The sequence below is a fragment of the Lycium ferocissimum genome, chromosome 7, assembly GCF_029784015.1.
Source record: "Lycium ferocissimum isolate CSIRO_LF1 chromosome 7, AGI_CSIRO_Lferr_CH_V1, whole genome shotgun sequence".
In the NCBI taxonomy this organism is placed as follows: Eukaryota; Viridiplantae; Streptophyta; class Magnoliopsida; order Solanales; family Solanaceae; genus Lycium; species Lycium ferocissimum.
In genome coordinates this window covers 30,406,100-30,425,873 of record NC_081348.1, presented here as the reverse complement: position 1 = coordinate 30,425,873, position 19,774 = coordinate 30,406,100, and the positions used below count along the sequence as shown (strand labels likewise).

The window sequence follows — 19,774 nt, the reverse complement described above, 5'->3', positions numbered from 1 at the left end:
GTATCGAGCCTACATTATAGTACGCAAAAAAAATATCGTGTTCTATATAAAATGTTGACGTTTCGGAGTCTCGAAGCATGATTAATCTATGGCTAAAGTAGGTAAAAAACACTAAGTTTTTTCAAACAAAACTTACTTCGGACACCTTTTCAACCCCTAAAACGACGATCCGAACGTTTACGTATCCTTGATGTATCGAGCCTACATTATAGTACGCGAAAAAAAAATATCGGGTTCTATATAAAATGCCGACGTTTCGAGTCTCAAGCATGATTAATCTATGAGTAAAGTATGTAAAAAACATTAAGTTTTTTCAAACAAAACTTACTTCGGCACCTTTTCAACCCCTAAAACGACGATCCGAACGTTTACGTATCCTTGATGTATCGAGCCTACATTATAGTACGCGAGAAAAAAAAATATCGGGTTCTATATAAAATGCGGCGACGTTTGATTCTCGAAGCATGATTAATCTATGGCTAAAGTACGTAAAAAACACTAAGTTTTTTCAAACAAAACTTACTTCGGGCACATTTTCAACCCCTAAAACGACGATCCGAACGTTTACGCATCCTTGATGTATCGAGCCTACATTATAGTACGCAGAAAAAAATATATATTTTATATAAAATGCGGCATTTGAGTCTCGAAGCATGATTAATCTATGGCTAAAGTATGAAAAAACACTAAGTTTTTTCAAACAAAACTTACTTGGCACCTTTTCAACCCCTAAAACGACGATCCGAACGTTTATGTATCCTTGATGTATCGAGCCTACATTATAGTACGCAAAAAAAATATCGTCTATATATAAATGTTGACGTTTAGTCTCAAGCATGATTAATCTATAGCTAAAGTATGTAAAAAAGTGTGAAAGAAAGGAAAAAGGAAAGAAAGAAAGAAAGAAAGAAAAAAAAAAACACAATCCAATAACGCATGAAAATAGTGCGTTATCGCAAAAATAGTGCGTTAAAGGACTTAAAATGAAACGAAAAATCACGCGTTATCATTTAATTGCACTGCTTTTTTTTTATTTTCGTTCATACCCTTTTTTTTTGGGTTATTTTTGCTCCGGACCCCGACGAAGTGAGCGCGTGTATGTAAGTCATGTTGTGTTTCGGTCAAAACTATCGTGCCCGCCGCGCCTTATAGAAAACAGACAACAGTCCCAAAAATCCCATTTTCTTTAATTTGAAGATTTCAACCGTTTTGAATCTTCTTGGCAGTTGCCACATTTTCATACTAAATTTAATAATGATCATACAAAAGAAAAAAAAAAACTTTTAGAAAAAACAAAGAATGGAGGAAAAATAAAGAGAGATAATAGGAGAAGAGACGAGCATAGCACGCATCCAACATTGACAACAACATACCCTTAATACAATTACCCATTTTTTTCTACCTTCATTCTTAAGCCTTTTCCACCCTTTTCTTCTAATCATATCCATTTTGTTTTCCTACTTATACGCAATACCCTTTTCTTGTTTTGTCAAGAGGGGAAAGTTGGGTGGTTGAGTCTTTGTTTCTTGTTTTTTTTTTTTTTTAATTGTATTAGATTAGGAAGAAAGAGAGTCTTGATAGATTAGAGGGAATTCTTGTTTTTGTGAGAGAAAAAAAGAATGGAAGGGTTGATGGAAAAGGGTGTTTTGGATGATATAATAAGGAGATTATTGGAAGAGAAGGGAGGTAAACAAGTTCAGCTATCTGAGGCTGAGATCCGACAGCTTTGTGTTAATGCTCGCCAGATTTTCCTTTCTCAGCCTAATCTCCTCAGGATTCGTGCCCCCATTAGGATCTGTGGTTTGTTTATTTTTTTTATTTTTTTTCTTTTCTTGGGTAAATTTGTTTCTTTTTTGTTTTTATGTTTTTTCTGTATCTTGATATATGGTTGTATTGATGATGAATTGCATATCTTGAATGTTGAACATAACTTCTTCTTTTTTTGTAACCGTGGTGTTCGAGCGAACCTGGTAGCTTCTGTTAACATAGGTAATAGAGAATGTTGAGCATTTTTTCAGCATGCAGGATAAGTGGAAGGATCTTTGTATATGTGATTGTGTGTCTATCTTTTGTTGTCATATGATTGGTAAAAATTGGATCTTTATGCTTTGGGAGATTTATTCTTTGATGATTAAGAAAAGATCTGGTTTATTCCACCCTCTGCCCTTAAATGGATGTCTCTAATTCACTGTTGTGACCTAGAAAGCTGGGGTGGTATGATATATTGGATTGAAAAGATTGATGTGCTTGTACAAAAATAAGATATTTATTAGATTAAAAGGTTTGCCTATACAATGAGCATGTGAGAGACTGAAGGTACGTGTTGGTTAATAACAGGATAAGTATTCATAGATAGCTATGCAATGCTAGAGTTGGTTTATATACTATTGTCTAGATAATTTGTGGTTTACTGTTTAGGGTCTTACTTGAACATGATCTGTTCTATAGGCTCGTACCTCTGTATCCTTGTTGTTATGTAGGAAAACGGATGTAACTCAAAATTGGGTAAATTTGATGTTTTAGCTAATAGACTTGCACTGCCAAATTCTGGTGTCTGTGAAATGTTTGATTATCTCAAATGTAATTTTTGGAGGCTCTTTCTGATGCTATAGTTATCAAATTCTTGAAAAGTTTTGCTGGCATAGAACACTTTGTTTCCATTGGGATGTCATAATGTCTCTCCTCGTCTGCTGCTTAATATTCTCGTAAGTTTATCTTTTTCCTTTGCCATCCTTGCAGGTGACATACATGGGCAATTCCAAGACTTATTAAGACTTTTCGAATATGGTGGCTATCCTCCTTCAGCAAACTATCTTTTTCTTGGGGATTATGTTGATCGTGGCAAGCAGAGTTTAGAAACAATATGTTTGCTACTGGCTTACAAAATAAGGTACCCTGACAAGATCTTCCTTCTAAGGGGGAACCACGAAGATGCAAAAATTAACAGGGTCTATGGATTTTATGATGAATGTAAAAGGAGATTCAATGTTAGGCTATGGAAGATATTCACAGACTGCTTTAATTGTTTGCCTGTTGCTGCACTTATTGATGAAAAGATCCTTTGCATGCATGGCGGAATTTCTCCAGAACTAAAAAATCTGGAACAAATAAACGAAATCCAGCGGCCAGCTGAGATTCCAGATGGCGGCTTGCTGTGTGATCTGCTGTGGGCTGATCCTGACCCTAGAATTAAGGGTTGGTCAGATAGTGATCGAGGTGTTTCTTGTACTTTTGGACCTGATGTAGTTGCTGAATTTTTGGCTAAGAATGAGTTAGACCTCATCTGCCGGGGTCATCAGGTATAACCATATTCTGGCTGTTCAAAAAAATTAAAACTTCATTATCGCTGTTAAATGTTGAAAACTCTACACCTACTTTAGCCTTCATTATCAGCAGGTGAATGCTTTTCAGGCATTTATTTTGTCCACTTATTAAAAAAGCCCATGCTACGGAATTTCATACGTTTCTCATGGAAAATTTCTTTTCATTTCAAGCTTTATGGCTCTACAAACTCTCAACATCTAGCAAAGTATTGTCAAATTTATAACATGAATAGTTCTGGTATAGTTTTGTTTTTCTTTTTGAATATTTGGGGCAATTCTGAACAACAGTTGTTGTTGAAGCACTTCAATAATTTTACTTCTGTAGTAGTTGTTGGCTTTGCTTCTAAGCCATCAGTATTTCAGTTTGTTCAAGTTTTATTTGTTCCGAATATATTCTAATCCTAAAGTTTTGTTTTAGGTGGTGGAGGATGGATATGAATTCTTTGCTAAGCGAAGACTTGTGACTCTATTTTCTGCTCCCAATTACGGTGGAGAATTCGATAATGCAGGTGCCCTATTAAGCGTTGATGAGCAACTTGTATGCTCCTTTGAAATATTGAAACCGGTATTAACTAGCAGTTCAAAGTTGCCCCTTAAGAAGGTATGATAATCTTGATCATGTTATTTCAAGTTACTATCGTGATTTTGACATGAAGAGTTCTTAATAAGTCCTGGGAAGTTTTTGCAGTGGAGATTCTACGAGATATCTTACGATTGTTTTTTTTTCCTTCTTTTGAACAGCCACCTAAGGTTGGAGGGAACTGATACAGTAGAAAATGTACATGGAGATATATCCAGTATATAGCGAAGAATGACAAGCACTACATTTTATATTCTGTTATTGACACAAGCCATCCTTTCCAAATACCTTTTTGGCTTTGGAACTGTGGATAGGCCAAAGGAAAAAAGAAATCTGTAAATCGGCAACATAACGTATCTTCAGAAGACCTAAGATGTTTCAGTTGTTTAATTTAGACACCTTTTGTTTTACTTCCTGTATTTACTAGCACTCAAATTTGACAATTATTGATTGAGAATGAGTTGCATTACTGTCCAGTAGTTTACAAATTCTGCAAGGTTACGGTTCATGAATCTTTTGTTTTAATGATAACACAACCATTTTGTAACTGCAATTTTGACTTACTTGATGATGAGGATGGTGTCTATTCTAAACTTAACAGCCAGTGAAAATGTTACAAACCCATTACCCTCATCTGTGGCCCATGCCTCTCTATTTGGGCAGCAAGTGAAGGGACTGAATGGGACTGGTGTCTTAAATGTTGTAGGTGGCAAGCATGCGTACTACTAAGCTCTTTTCAAACTACTGACATTTTCTGTGGAGGTCTGAATTATTTAATTTATTTGGTTGAAGTTAAAAAAGATAATATTTGAAATTGAAAGAGAGTGTATAAACATTGAAGTTGTGTTTAAACGTGAATTTCACTTGAAAAATGTTGTGTCGTAACCAGGGGCGGATCTAGGTATAGTCCAGGGTGTTCATCCGAACCCCCTCAGTCGAAAAATTACGCTGTTTATATAGAGTCAAATTTTTATTTTATGTGTATATATTTAATTTTCTCAACACAAACGAAAGGCGCATTTCTCGGTGGCGCGGGGGTTCGGTCGCATTCGAACAACCGGCTGTCAACATTTGTTTTGATTTTTTTCGCGTCCACTAAACAAAACGATGTAGTTTAGTAGTAAGGGGGCAGATCCAATTGGACTCAAATCCCTAAGCTCAAAGTCAAATACTAAATAAAAAACCCACTACGTTTTCTTTCTCTCTTCCACTACGCTTCCTCCACTGTCCTCAGTCCTCCTGTCCTCGCCATTCTCTTTTTTTTTTCTGTTCAGTTCTGTCCATTAATTTGGCCATTGCTGGCCGTCGGTCATCTCTCTTCTCGTTAATGGCTTCCTCGGTAAGTTCTTAGTTCCTTCTTTTTTCTATTTTTTTTCTTTTCTAAAATTCTATATATTTGCCTACCCTCCCCAATCGATGATTGGAGCTTAATGCGTCCCTTGAAGAAGCCAGTTAGCGCTTTTAGTTGTTGCTTTTTGTTTACGAATGTATATCGGATCTAAGATAGTCGAGGTGTTCATCCGAACCCCCGCCGAAAATTACGGCCGTTTATATAGAGTCAAATTTTTATTTTATGTGTATATATTTAATACCGAACCCTCTCACACAAACGAAAGGCGCGGCTTTCGGTGGCGCGGGGGTTCGATTCGCACAAGACGTGCGGGTTCGAACTTTTCAACATTTGTTTCGAATTTTTTTTAAGCGTCCACTAAACAAAACGATGTAGTTTAGTAGTAAGGGGAATCAATTGGACTCAAATCCCTAAGCTCAAAGTCAAATACTAAATAAAAAACCCACTACGTTTTCTTTCTCTCTTCCACTACGTTTTCTTTCTCTCTTCCACTACGCTTCCTCCATTTCCTCAATCCTCTTAATTCTCTTTTTTTTTTTTCTGTTGATTCTGTCCATTAATTTCGCCATTGCCGGCCGTCTTTCATCTCTCACGGTCTCAGAATGGCTTCCTCGGTAAGTTCTTAGTTCCCTTCTTTTTTCTATTTTTTTTTCTTTTCTAAAATTCTATATATTTGCCTACCCTCCCAATCAATGATTGGAGCTTAATATTCCTTTGAAAAATATATATCGCTTTTAGTTGTTGCTTTTTTGTTTACGAATGTATATATGGGAAATAGTACTAATAGAAGCTAGAGCTACGGTCATGAGTATGATTATCCATTTTTCCATCTTTGATCATTTTGTACATGAATGAATGTATGTATGTTCGGGAAAATAATGAAAATGGCTAAATTATATCCCGATGACTTTAATGAATTCAATATAGGTTCTCTTGAGATTCAACTTGCAAGTTACATTATTGATGTTCGTGATGTTGATGAAAAGGTTCTCCAATCTAAAGGGCTTTGTGATCATTCAAAAAAATTAGTACAAACAAAGAAGCATTCAAATTATCCTCTTGTATTCCGCTTAGTGAAACTTGCTTTGCTTACGCCGGTTGCCACGGCATCCATTGAAAGAGCCTTTTCGGCAATGAAGTTTATCAAGAATGACTTACGAGTCAAATGAGTGATAATTTTTTTAGTGGTTGTTTGGTGCCTTATCTAGAAAAGATATATTTGATAATGTTTCTAATGATCTTTTTGTTATTAAGACATTTCAAGATATGAAACCTCATAGAGTACAATTGTAAAACTCCGTGGTTCGTATGTAGTCTAACTTAGTTTCCTTGTTTTTGCTTCGAGCTCACAAGCTTTTGCTTTTGTAATATGGCACTTCAAGTTGCCTTTGTTAATGGAAACTTCTTACTTTATTAGCTTTTGCTTAGTTTGTTAGCCTTTATTAAGGCATTTTATTGTGAGTTGTGAAGCTATTAATTATTGTTTCTCGTCGCATATCATCGGACTTTTATGTCTCTTGTGCTTGGTTTTCAAAGTAATTGATTTTGTTGGGCTGCTTTACTTTGTTAGTTTTACTTAGTTTATGATGCTTTGAGTTGGAAAAAATAAATTTTCTTTTTGAAAATTCTACATGGATGATGAATATTGAACTTTGATCCGACCCGTTTTTTTTTTTCTGATCCGACTGCTTTTTGCCAATACTAGCGTGCTTATTTTATTTTTTGAACACTTGGAAATCATGTTGCCATCGTGGTAACCATTATTCCCCCTTGAAATACTCTTCAAACAACTTTAATATGTAACCAATATTTCAAACAGCTTACGTCAGTATATTCGTAAATACTGATAGCCAAACATGTACTATTTGCCAATACTCATGTTTATGGACAAACGGTCGCTTACTACTCCTTTTCAAGTTATTGGAATTGCAACCATATAGTTATAGAGTCTTAAAGAATAGTGTAGCCATAGTTTTTACCACTAGTCATTCATAATTGAAAAATCATTTTAAAAGTTTTTTGTGACAATAATGCAGGGTAACAATTCCCAAAATCTGCTGTGAGCGGGAAGAATTATTTAGATCCGCGTAAATGATTTGGTTATTTTATCAGGTGTTTATATCAAATTCCAGAAACCCGGTCTTCCTAAATAAAGCACCACACAGCATTGGCATCACTCCAAAGGAAGTGTAAATTAAGCACCATAACCGATCTTTTTCTACTTTTCTGCAATCTGATTCGTGGGCATGCACCGTTCAATCCAACCTACTTGATGCTATCACAAGGGAACTAAAATGGCTGTATGTTCCAGCTGCTTCCATGTTATCAAACTTGCCTTTGATTCTTTTTTGATCAAGTCAAAGAGAAACCTCTCAGAAATATGATTTCCGTGAAGGGAGGCAGAGACATTAGAGTTGGACCAATCAACTTTTTGATCACTCAAAGGAAAGCCTCTCAAATATGATTTCCGTGAAGGGAGGCAGAGACAGTTAGGAGTTGGACACTTTTAAGTACAATAACAATTAAACCTGTATTCATCGTTAACGTTGTCTTGGAGCACAGTAACAACTAACAAGATGAAATTCCTCTCAACTAAGGAATTGGTCATCATCTTTAACTTCCCTCTCGGCTGCCTCAACTTGTAAGAGATCTCGGGCTCCCCCTTCCTTCCCATTTCTTGGCAGTACGTTGGAGGGCTGCTAGTTTCTGGCGTTGCCTACGGCTTTTCCTTTGACTGCATGATAAAAGTAAATTACACAATGAAGGATGGCATCGTAAGTGTGCAGACATAATCAAACTTTCAAATACGTTGATGATCAGCCACATGATTATACAGCTCTTAGTAACAACTAACATTCTAAGACTACATGTAATGCCAGAGAGAGTCCACGAAGCTTAAAATTAGATCCTCTTTATTTATCTTTCTTTTTCCTTTATTTGGTTTTTTTCTTTGCAAGACAACAACAACAACAACCCAGTGAAATCCCACAACGTGGGGTCTGGGGAGTTTTTTTCTTTACAACAAGTTAACAATAACTACTAAAAAGAGTTGCCTCACCTGGTAAATAGAAGTCCTGCTGTAAGAACCATGCCTCCTACAGCCCAAGATATTCTCTCTTTAAATGTCATGTCCTCCACCCATTGCTTGAAATCTTCCACCAAACCCGAATTGTCCGCTTTCTCTTGCACCTTGGATCGTGAAGTCCTCCACGAATCAGCAATATAATCCACACTAGATTTTCCGCCGTAGCAAGAAACTTCTTCTGGATCATCAGACAAAGACTTCACAGAAAAACCTGCAACGCGGCAGAGCTCTGTCCCATTAGAGATCCATTCGGATGCTCTACCACAAACAAAGTCGTTTACAGCACAGGGTGCTAGAACCTGACATGTAACTTCTAATCAGATGTGAAATATGTCAATAACTAACAAGTACAAACATGATGAGAAAATAATTGATGCCATTGGCCTTGAGCTCAGCCAAAGGGGCAAAAAACATCTTCTTTGAGACACAGTCGATATGATCCAACATACCAAAACAAAATATCCAAAGCTTGTTATTTGGTGGACTCTGATACTCCATTGATGAATAACTCATCTAAAAAATCTGTTAACAAACTGGAGCTCTAAACAAACCTGTGTCTTAGCATCAATGGAGAAGTACGCGTTGGAGCAAGCTTGGTATACTTTGTCACAGAAAGAGGGGCATAAAACAGGGGGTCCAGGCTGCACACCAACACGTGGATCACAGATTGAACACTCCAACATTTCCCATAAGTGCAAACACTCCTGGCTCGCTTCTCCAGTTGAAGCAAGCCTCCTAATGGATATAAAAGCAGGATGTGTCTGCGTGACATCGCAGCAAGTTTTTCCGCGAAATACCCTGCAGAGGTTCAAATCTCTTGGGCCCTTTTTTACTTTTCCTGGAGGTCTTCCTTCATTTGAAAATCGAGGAAAGCGGCCACCAGGAGAAATGCAAACTCCACCATCTTTACCTGCAGTTAAATGATTCAGTGACTCGTTATTGGAATTGTAGATGCTAGAAATAAAAATCTTAAATTTTTTTGAGACCATCAAAATTCTTTTTAAGATCCTTCTATCAATTAATACTCTTGACTTGTATTCATAATTAGATCATATTGACCTGACCCCACATCATCAAAGAAATTACGTTTTTTTTTTTTTTTTCCTTCAAGGTTCTTAAAATCAGTTGAATTTTTGACGACATACCTAAACAACATCTGCTCATCAATCTCAACATAATTGGAGTCGGAAATATGAATCATCATTGATGTCGCTCTGCTAGAACCTTCTCAATCCAATATTCAATAATTTATGCTCTCTAACAATAAAGAGTCTCTACACTTGCTGTTGGCATACTGATATCTAACAAGATGAAAGACTGCTAATAAACCTAAAGTAAGCATACCAACATGAATTTAATGCAAACTAACCAGTATCGCCTAAATGGATCTATTTTTTCCACTATCTCTATTTCTCGCTAAGTCTATGTGGGTTTCAAGAGATTGTAAGTCTTTCGATACAACTTTCTTCCATGTAATTTTAGGTCTACCTTGTCTCATTTTAACACATTCAATCACAATGTTTCACACCCAGGGACAAGTACATCTTGAAGTAGACGTAGGACATGAGCACAACCATCTCCAGCGAGCTCTCTAATTGTATCCTCTAGGTGTGCAACTTGCATATGCTATCGAATCATTTTATCTTGTCTAATATTGTATAACCGTAAATCCATGTTAGTATTCACATATTTGTGGCATATCATCTTGTTGATATGTTGGACCTTAGAGGCTCAGCATTCACTACTATATCATCCTTTGCATAATACTTTGGTAGCACACTAACACTTTCCCTTATTATATCTTCATTTATCATTCCTTTATATTGGATCAAGCTTAGGTATTTGAATTGTTTGCATTACGCACTGCGAATCCATCTAATCTCACTGTATTCCACTCTTATTATGCTGGCATATATTCAATTTTAATCTACTTATCTCAACACCTTTATCTTTAGAGTGCTTCTCCATAGTTCAAACTTGTGGTTGATATCCTCACTAGTTTTGTCAATTAACACAATATTGTCTGCAAATAGCTTACACCATCAAATTTAGTTAGATCCTCCATAACTAAGGTAAACAAATACGGCACAAAACAAATCCTGGATCACCTGCAGTAAGGGAAAACTCCTTTTTATCTCCTACCACTGTTCTCACATAAGTGGCAGCTCCTTCATACATTTACTTTATGGCGTTACATATTAATATGCATTCTTTTTTCCTCCAACACCCACCATAGGACTTTGCTTGACATTACAATATGTTTTACCTAAGTCACTGAATATCATGTGGAGATCCTTCTTCCTCACCCGATAAATTGCCCCCAAGGACTTTGATGACATCCCTAAGTTACCAATTTAACAAAAAAACTGGTGTTGCCCGAATAAGACAAAAAAACCACAACTTTACAAAATTAATTCTCTGCAATTCCAATAATGCATGTTTTTCTCCTATGTTATAGCTAATAGTCCCAAAAGGAAGTGCCAAGGCAATTGACTTTTATCGTCAAAGAAAGTTCTCATATACAGGTGAGGAACTGGGCAACTTCAAGAGTCTTAGAGTCCTCTTTTTTCTCGTTAAGACTGATAAAGAAAAGACTCCTCAATAAATGAAAATGGAAAAATTCCTAAACGAACCAAACAGACAATTTGTCACAGATACTATCGACCAATCTCTAACTTATCACAAAAGAACCCTCTAATTCCAAATTTTGGACCTGCATTGAGCCCCAAAAGCCCACTTTCCAAAGACGTGCAATCAACAATAGAGCTCCTACAGCTGCTAGATATATAAAACAACGGTGCATTTATGAGTGTCTATGATATCTTTAGCTTAGTCCAGCGCTGATCAAAGGAATCTCTTGGCAAACTGGAAATTAGAAGGTCGAATAAAGAATAACACAAGTAGGTGTTACAAACATCATTCCAGTGAAAATAAAAATCCACTTTGGAAGATGAGAAACAGTTTATATCTTTCTATACCTCTGCACAATAACTAGATGTATAGATGATAAAAACAATCTTTTGAGGAAAAGAGCATACTAATGCCCACGCTCACCCACTCACTCCCCCCAAACCAAATGAAGTTCTGCGGACTTGCATAACACAATAGTGCTTCTTTCTTTTGCTGGCCAGCAGAAGTATAACACTTGTATTAGATATGTTAGGTGATGTTGATACGTCTAGCCTCAAATTCCTACCCAAAAAAAAAAAAATCCTTATTATCTATAATACAAGATCAGTGACCAACTGCACATACACTTTGTCTTCCATTCCGATAAAAGGTGTTGAATATTTATTTTGCAAAGTTAAGACCTGTCTGTATTGATTCTTCTATAATAAGCATCTTACTTAAAAACAGGAATGTTACGGTTCATATTTCACGTAAATTCCAACATGAAAGCAATCCTGTTAGCTGAAAATATAATTTCTAACTCCTAGAATGCATCTGCATCTCCTCTTATCTCTCTCTGCACGATATTTCTGGATATTGTTAAACCTACCATTACCCATCTGACTCTAGCATGGAGGGAAATTACACCTCTATTTGATGCTTCAATCAGTTTTTGCACGACTTCTTTGACACCGTTAATGAATATCACATGATCTAGGACCACAGAACACTGCCAAATGCCAGGCACACTTCTTTTTAATTCACTAATAATGATATGAATTGCAGCTAAAGCTTGAATCTTGTGAATTTGATTGTGTATCAGTATACCGGCCTAATGCCTATCAGATGGAAAAAGAATTAACTATGTTAATATTCTGATTTGTGTGCAAAGGTGAAAATTAATGACTAGATATATACTTTTTTATTAGACTAACATACTCACATACTACTAATCAAATTTGAGCCCCATATCCCAAAGTTCTGCACCCTGGTATAAGAGGTGTGCTATGAATAGCTCAACTTTTGCATTCTCAGAAAACACTAAATATATTAAATAGTTGAACAAAACAAAAAAGAAAGAGATCAGTGTGAAAAGCAAAATAGAAGAATTTAATATTTTACTTTTACCACCCAAGAAAAACCAAAAAAGAGAACCATTTATCCTACTAAGAAATACTCGTTAAAAGTAAATCACATCAAGAAAAAATCGGACTCTACACTCTACTCAGTTACCATTAAACTTTTACTGACTAATCCACCACTATAAATTGGAAGTAAATATATCCAAAACATTTACCAGGTTATCAAAATATTCACCACCCAATATAGGTCGATCAGCAAATTAACTGCCAAATTGGTAAAATGAATAGGATTTCCTTACTACAATCATTCATTTATTAAGTCAAGAAAATAATCTGAACAAGATTAAAAGGTAAACAATTAAGGATAGTTTGCATCTAGGGCTTGACTTTTGGTTACGCAAAAGCTAGAAAGATTAGGGATGGTACCTGATACGTAGTGTAATTGAAGGTGAAGGGATGTTGTCAACAACAGTAGCAAAGAGAATTGCAAGTTTATTTCCATCCTTCATTCCCCACTTGTCTTCTCCTTCTCACTTCTTCCCTGTTTATTTAAACCACCGTTTTCTTTATCCCTTTTTTTAAAAAAAAGAGTAGTAGCATATGTTAGTGTATATAACTTTGTTTTATTCTACGAATTCGCATGAGCTTAATTGTAATATACAAGTTTTGTATGAAAATACAATTAGGAATTATCCGCTTCACCGATGAAGTTATGCTGAACTCATAATGCAAGAGTTGTGAATTATGGAGTAATAATATAAAAATTATTTGGCTCGATGCATTAAAAATGAAAGGTATACGATTTGTAATTTAAAGTATGTGTTTAATTTTAATAAATTAGATAGATTTTATTTTTAATTTTAACCTTGAGAGTATTGAAAAGATAAGGACAATTTGTCATTTATTTGTTTATCCAAATATAACTAATCCCTGGACCGGTTATACCACATCGAGAGAGTTATATGAAAGTACTCCAAGATCTCAATAAATTTAGATTCTGTATAACTAACATCCAAAATAAAAATACATCAAAAAGAAATATGAAATTATGCCTAATTTGATATATAAACTACGTTCATAATAGGAGTAACCAAAGGTTTTAAAAGTCTATCGGCCGTATCGGGTACAAAGTCAAGCCATCGCTGTCTAATTTGGTCACTGGAAAGTGGCATCCGTAGACTTTAGAAGTCATCGTTTTGTTGGGTCCAAGTCAAGTTTCATGCACCTCTCGTTTATCCTCTCATACCATAATATTTCAAGTTTATTTTAAGCATAAAATGTTAAGAATAAAAATAAAATTGATCCAGATCATTTGCAGAGAAACTGTGAAGAAGAAGAAAAGGGAAAAAGGGTTATAACTTCAACAAAGGAGACAAGTACAAATAAAAGGAATTCAAATTAAGTCAATTGTGACTCGTCGATATCAAACGAATTGACCGTGCCCAAGTCAATCGGCTTCTCAATAATTTGTCATTTGGCCCAAAATAGATGTGAGACACATTGCTTCGATCACATTCCATCGTAGACAGCTGATACAAAGGATATACATGGAATAAAAAGAATCTTCTAGTTATTCTACACGTATGCAACTGTTATATCCCGCCTTTTCGCATAATTGAAAAATTTGAAGTAATTGTGATTTATGAGAAAGGAGGTCATATTTGAATTTTTCTTAGCAAGTGTGTGGCAATTATGGAGACTTGAATGCGAAAATACCTGAGAAGGCCTAAGGGCAAAATTGGAATTTTGGAAATTTGTTTCTAAATTTTAAGATATGACTTATGAAGACTTGGGCCAAAAAAATAATAATAAGAAAACTAAAGCCCAAGTTTTGAGGGTGGCGGCCATGGGGGGAGGCCCAAACCCATGGAAACTTTGTCGGTGACCTCCCATGTGATCACTTAAATCATTTAAATCAAGGGAGGCTTCAAGAAAATTCTAGAGATCAAAAAAAAATCAAGGCATCACCAAACATGAATTTCCCTTACCGAATCGAACTAAGAAAAAGAGAGAAAAGAAATTCCAAATCTTTCAAGCTTCGATTCCAAAATTGTTTTCTTGTGATTTCCATATCAATTCAAGGTCCCTTAACAACCTAGTGCAATTGGTTTGGAAGAATAAGCTTTTGGTTTTGGCGTTTGGACAACTTGAGAAGGTGAAGAAGTTTGAAGAACAAGGTAAGAATTCATCCTTTCTTTGTATGTTATGAAGGTTGGTTTGTGTCGTAGTATATGTGGACAAGTAGAATACTTGGAAATATGGAAGATTGTAAAGTTGGTATGCGTATGTGCTTGTGTGGTAGTGTGGATGCTTTAGTGTGTGGCGTGGTTATGTTGAAATTTGTGTTGTATTATGATTATGGATATCGCGAAATTGCATTGAAAGGAAAAAGACGGAAAGAAAACTCGCGAAGTGAAATCTTGCATGTGGGTCGTGTAGGTTAGGCAATGGAATAGTGATGAATTTATTTTGTTTAATGTGTTAGTTGTGTAGTTATGATTCTTGTACTGTAGGTGTAGGAAAAATAAAGTAAGATTGCATGAAAATGGAATGTGGAAGTTTATGTTGATTTAGTATGAATTTATGGAATAATGGGGATGAAATATTTAAGGTGTGAAATATGATCAAGGTTGATGAATTTGGATGAAGGAAATGAGTTATGAACTTGTATGTTGAAAATTGGAAGAATTGATAAATTGTGGTTTGGTGGGAAGTTTGCGTGTTTTGTATATTTTGTGAATATCTTGTATATATGTATTGTAGAAGTGATATGATATGTTCCTAAATGGAATTGTAATGATCTGATTAATATGTTGAGATTGAATTGGAAATATGAAGTTGGAAACGGAAGTTATGACATTATGTTGAAAAGATGACCAAATAGGCCATATTGTGTTCTGTTGTGTTTGTTGGTGTTGTCCGGGTTTGTTGTTGGTATTAAAGGAAAGAAAATGAGTCTCAGGATGTCATAATTATAGGGGAAGTTCATGAAATTTAGAGTGACAAGTATAACCCTAAGATTGAAATGTTAGTTTGCATGAATAGTAATTGGTAAGAATGACCATTTGCGCTTTTGACCTAAACGGAAGTGAGATTTGACGAGCATAAGGCGCAATTCGGTATGTAAAGCCTTCCCTATCTTTCTTTGGCATGTTCGAGTCCGACAGTTGACAAATGAGCCCTCGATGACATTTCTCGCTTCGTAATCCGAGATTGAATTTAGCGCAAAATCCGTCATAGGCGAACCCTTTTCTTCTAAAATGGACCTATAAGTATGTAACCTCCATAAATGGAGTCGAAACGCTCTAAAATGATTATGGACGGTTACGTATGTATTATCTATAATTTATGTACTTTATTAAGGTTGGGTCCGATGGGCCCACAATACCCCGATACTTTCGTATGATTCGGGATTGGTCTATTTCGTCCGTTCTTCATAAGTAGCTTTAATTATGTCTCATTCAAGTAAACTAATGAGCATTATGACTATCTATCCGTACCTTGACATTAGTCCGACATCCGGAACGTTTACGACACTCGCTTCCGATATAATCCGATTATTCCGATCCGCTTCCGTTTCGGACTATTTCGCTTTTATTCATACGTCCGTCGGTCGGCATGTATATAGTTTCGCATTTGTCTGTCGCGGATGCCTCAATGGTTCCTTCACCGCGCTTCCGGCTGTGTCTCCGTGATTCGCGCACCTCATCGCATTGTTCACCGGCGTCCCCTGACAGCGTGCGGCCGGATCCGTCCGTATTTGGATATGGTCCGACATGACCGCCATGATCCGATTATGCGATGTTACGGATGGCGGCCGTGATGGCATATGATTTGATCTCCGTTCGTCCACCGCGTCCCGTACTACGAGCACGGTTTCGTTACCGCGTCCCTGGCGAAAGTGTCCCGGATCCGTTCGTACGCGATTAAGATCCGATTTCGATATGTCCGTCCGTATGTAATTATGACTCGCATGCATAGTTCCCGTCCGCGCGCCCGTACGTCCGATACGGATTATGACTCCGTCCGTCCACATTTCTCGAAAATCGATTCGACCCGATCTCCGTCCCTCGACACATTTCTCGCACGTCCGATCGATTTCGATTCTCGTCTCGCCATGGCGACACGAGATCCGGGTCTCCGTCCGGGAGAACCCGCCCACACGCTCCGTAAGTCTCGATTCTCCGCTTTATGACCGTCCGTACGCTCCGTAAGTCCGACCGTACGAATCCGATTCCCCGTCCGCTCTACTTCGTATTATCCGTCCGTTATGATTTTTACGTGTCCGATTCGGTTATTGTATTTATGTATATTATGTTTCCGCTTTACATACTCTGGGTGACATCTTCGTATCGACCCCGCGCGGGGGGCCGTGTTACATGCCCACGTGGCGCACGCGCGCACGGTACGCCGCCGCCTTAGGATATCGGTCCTTTGTTTGGAGAGCTCCTTGATCCGGAAATGATATTTTTGGTATATATCTTTGTATATACGTTCGTATATATGACTATTTGGGTACGGCGGGGCCCCCGTCCCGTCTTGATTCTCGTCTTCTCGATTCGATCCGCGCGTTAGAGGTCCGGCGTATGTACGTAGGTTAGTGGGGTTGCGGGATGTCACTGGTCAGGTACGTATGTTTGAGTTTGTGACTTTGTCTATTATGATAGCCTCGACGGCTTATGTACAGATTATGTATATATATATACATATGCTTACGCAGGTTCGTGCGACGTATGTTATATCTGTATGGACTTATGTATGTCCGAGCGGATTAGCCATTTGGTATGTCGGATTTGTTAGGTAGGTACGTATGGGTGTCCAGACACCGCCACGGCCATTTGGATCGGGTCGTGATGCGAACATTGTATGGAGGAATAATATTTGGTTACATAGTATTCATGCATAGGCAATAGAGTTAGACAAATTTGTATAGATTTTATATTTATTTTATAGCAAATACACTTGTATAAATAGAGCTCTTCTTTTTCACGGATACACAACGAAAAATTTCCGGATATCTATCATCGTTATTTCTTTTATGGTATCGCAGCAAGGTTAAATTCTTCTCTAAAATACATCGCTCTTCACTAAATACATCAATCTATCCTAAAACCTCACTTCACTCAATCATTTACAATGGCGTAAAAATGCATTCTAGTCGATAATACACCCGGCCAGCAAGTGGGTCACCGCAAATCAAACCACAATCGACTCAAATCATCCTTATTTTCTCCATTCTTCTCGATGCTCCCGGAATGGCTCTCACACTCCTTTTACGGAAGGGGATATCGTGGATGGAAAAGAACCATACTCATCGCATTATCAAGAAAGAACAAATCGGGGGTTTATCTCGTGTGCTCATGTTGTTCCGCATTCAAAAGAAGCAGACTACCAACCATGGAGTTAGTGTAATGACACGGTGACTTCCGGCTCCTTAATTCTTTATCCAAAGACATAGCATAGAGCAGTAATCTACTCCGGATTCCGTAAAGAACCGTGGACAAGCCTAGAACATGATTTGGACAATCCAACGGGCTAAACTTTTCCACCGCAAAAACAATGAGTGGTTTATCTCGATGAACCTCAATATTGCAAGTTACTTTACCAAACTCAAGAGGTTGTGGGATGAACTTAATCATTAAATATCGTTGTCAAATGTGAATGTGTGTGTGTTTGTGAAGGAAAGGCAAAAGTTTCCGCAAAATCACTAGAAGACGAGAAGCTTATCCAATTTCTCACGGGATTAAATGATGTGTACTCTCAAGCAAGAGGAACTATTCTAATGATGAATCCTCTTCCTAACATCAATGTTGCATATTCTCTACTTTTGCAAGATGAGAATCAGAGAGAGGTGTACGTAAACCCTTCTATTCCATCTGATTCTGCATCATTCATGGTAAACAGCCCCGCACAAAACTTTCACAAAAATCCAAGACCACCATCAAGGTTTACCGCAAATCGTGAGGAATCGAGCACCACAAAGAACTGGGAACAATTTTCAAAGAAACATGAACTTTTATTCTAAGGGAAAGAAATCTAAATATAACCACTAATGTCACTTGCTCATACTGTAAGAAGACAGATACATCACAGATGATTGCTACGGGCCTGACAAATAGGCTTTCCCCGATGACTTTCGGTTGCTAACATAAAGTGAAATGCGGCGATGCAGAGAAGAAGTCGAGGCATGAACAACCAAAACATGGAGATGAACTCTTTAATCAACGTCAAAGAAGGAACAACATTCACGGTGATGCGGATGATCAAACAGTGTAAAACTTTTGATCAACATCGAGGAAATTGTAAATTAATGCAAACTCGTTGCCGGTACTATAACTAAATTTTCGTCCCTTTGTTTTCCCCCAGTTTGTTTCATGGTTTCTTTAAAACTCAGCAATTGCTTTGATGTTAAGGCTTTTTTTAACTATGACACCCCTAAAAAACCCTTGGTTTTAACCTGTAACTCTAAAAAATTCCGTAAATTGGTTGGTAAGTAAACAAATTCCCTTCCCCAATCTTTTGAAAATGTTTTATTTTTCCCAATTTTTGTGAAATTTTTTTTGGGCCCCCCGGTTTTGCTATCAATTTCATTTCCCCCCTCTTTTTAAACCAGGGTGTATTTTGGGCCTTTTTTAATGAAGGGGGCCCAATTTTTTAAAGGTTTTAAAAGGGATTATCCCTACCTTTCCCCCGGGGTTTTGTCAAAATAGTTTTTTTAAGGGGGTTTTATCCTCTTTAGGTAGTCATAGCAAAGATCGTTTTTCTCACATTTACATTGAGTTTCATTTTCTTCCCTAATTGTGCCAATGCTATTTCCAATGTAAAGCTTTGGCACATCGTACTGGGCATACGCCATTTTCATCAAATTAACATTAGTTTTATCCCTACTTTTCAAATTCGATCGACTTTGTGATGTACGTCTTTGTTACTAGGCAAACAAAGCTTCCTTTTCAATAACGAAGGATATTTCCACTAAATCATGTTTCATTTAATTCACATAGATACTTTGGGGCTATATAAATTACCACTCACAACAATTACAAGTATTTTTTCTTACAGTTGTGATGATTTTTAGTAGAGCCACATGGACATTTTTGCTAAGTACTTATGGTAATGCTTTCACAAGCATTAACAATGTTTTCTTAAAATGGTTGAAAGACAATTTCATACTAAAGTTAAAGTGATCGGGTCTCGATAATGCCATTGAATCGGAAGTAGCAATGTCGCTTCTACTTTTCTCAACTCACAGTATCAGACATCAAACTTTCGTGTTCGCCACCCCACAACAAACGTGGGTGGTTTAAAGAAAGCACATGCATTTACTTGAGATAGCAGAGCATTGTTATTTCAATCAAAGGTTCCTATTGAATATTGGGGAGAATGTATTTCGATGGCTTACATTTCGATTACCGTAACGCCATCAAAGGTATTAAAAGGAAAAACTCACTTATCGTGTTCTTTTTT

General features: G+C 37.0%; 2 protein-coding genes across 2 annotated transcripts; one reads left to right on the top strand and one right to left on the bottom strand.

Moving 5' to 3' along the window:
- The first annotated feature begins 1,176 nt into the window (after window positions 1-1,176).
- On the top strand, window positions 1,177-4,372 carry LOC132064298 (serine/threonine-protein phosphatase PP1 isozyme 9). Its single transcript, XM_059457238.1, has 4 exons — window positions 1,177-1,800; window positions 2,740-3,299; window positions 3,742-3,924; window positions 4,065-4,372. The coding sequence occupies exons 1-4, from the start codon at window positions 1,620-1,622 to the stop codon at window positions 4,086-4,088; spliced, it is 948 nt and encodes a 315-aa protein (XP_059313221.1). The 5' UTR covers window positions 1,177-1,619; the 3' UTR covers window positions 4,089-4,372.
- Window positions 4,373-7,754: 3,382 nt separating this feature from the next.
- On the bottom strand, window positions 7,755-12,884 carry LOC132064297 (folate-binding protein 1). Its single transcript, XM_059457237.1, has 4 exons — window positions 12,737-12,884; window positions 8,891-9,249; window positions 8,313-8,638; window positions 7,755-7,988 (listed from the first exon to the last, which is right to left on the bottom strand). Exons 1-4 carry the CDS (start codon window positions 12,810-12,812, stop codon window positions 7,889-7,891), a joined length of 861 nt encoding a protein of 286 aa, XP_059313220.1. The 5' UTR covers window positions 12,813-12,884; the 3' UTR covers window positions 7,755-7,888.
- Window positions 12,885-19,774: the final 6,890 nt, after the last annotated feature.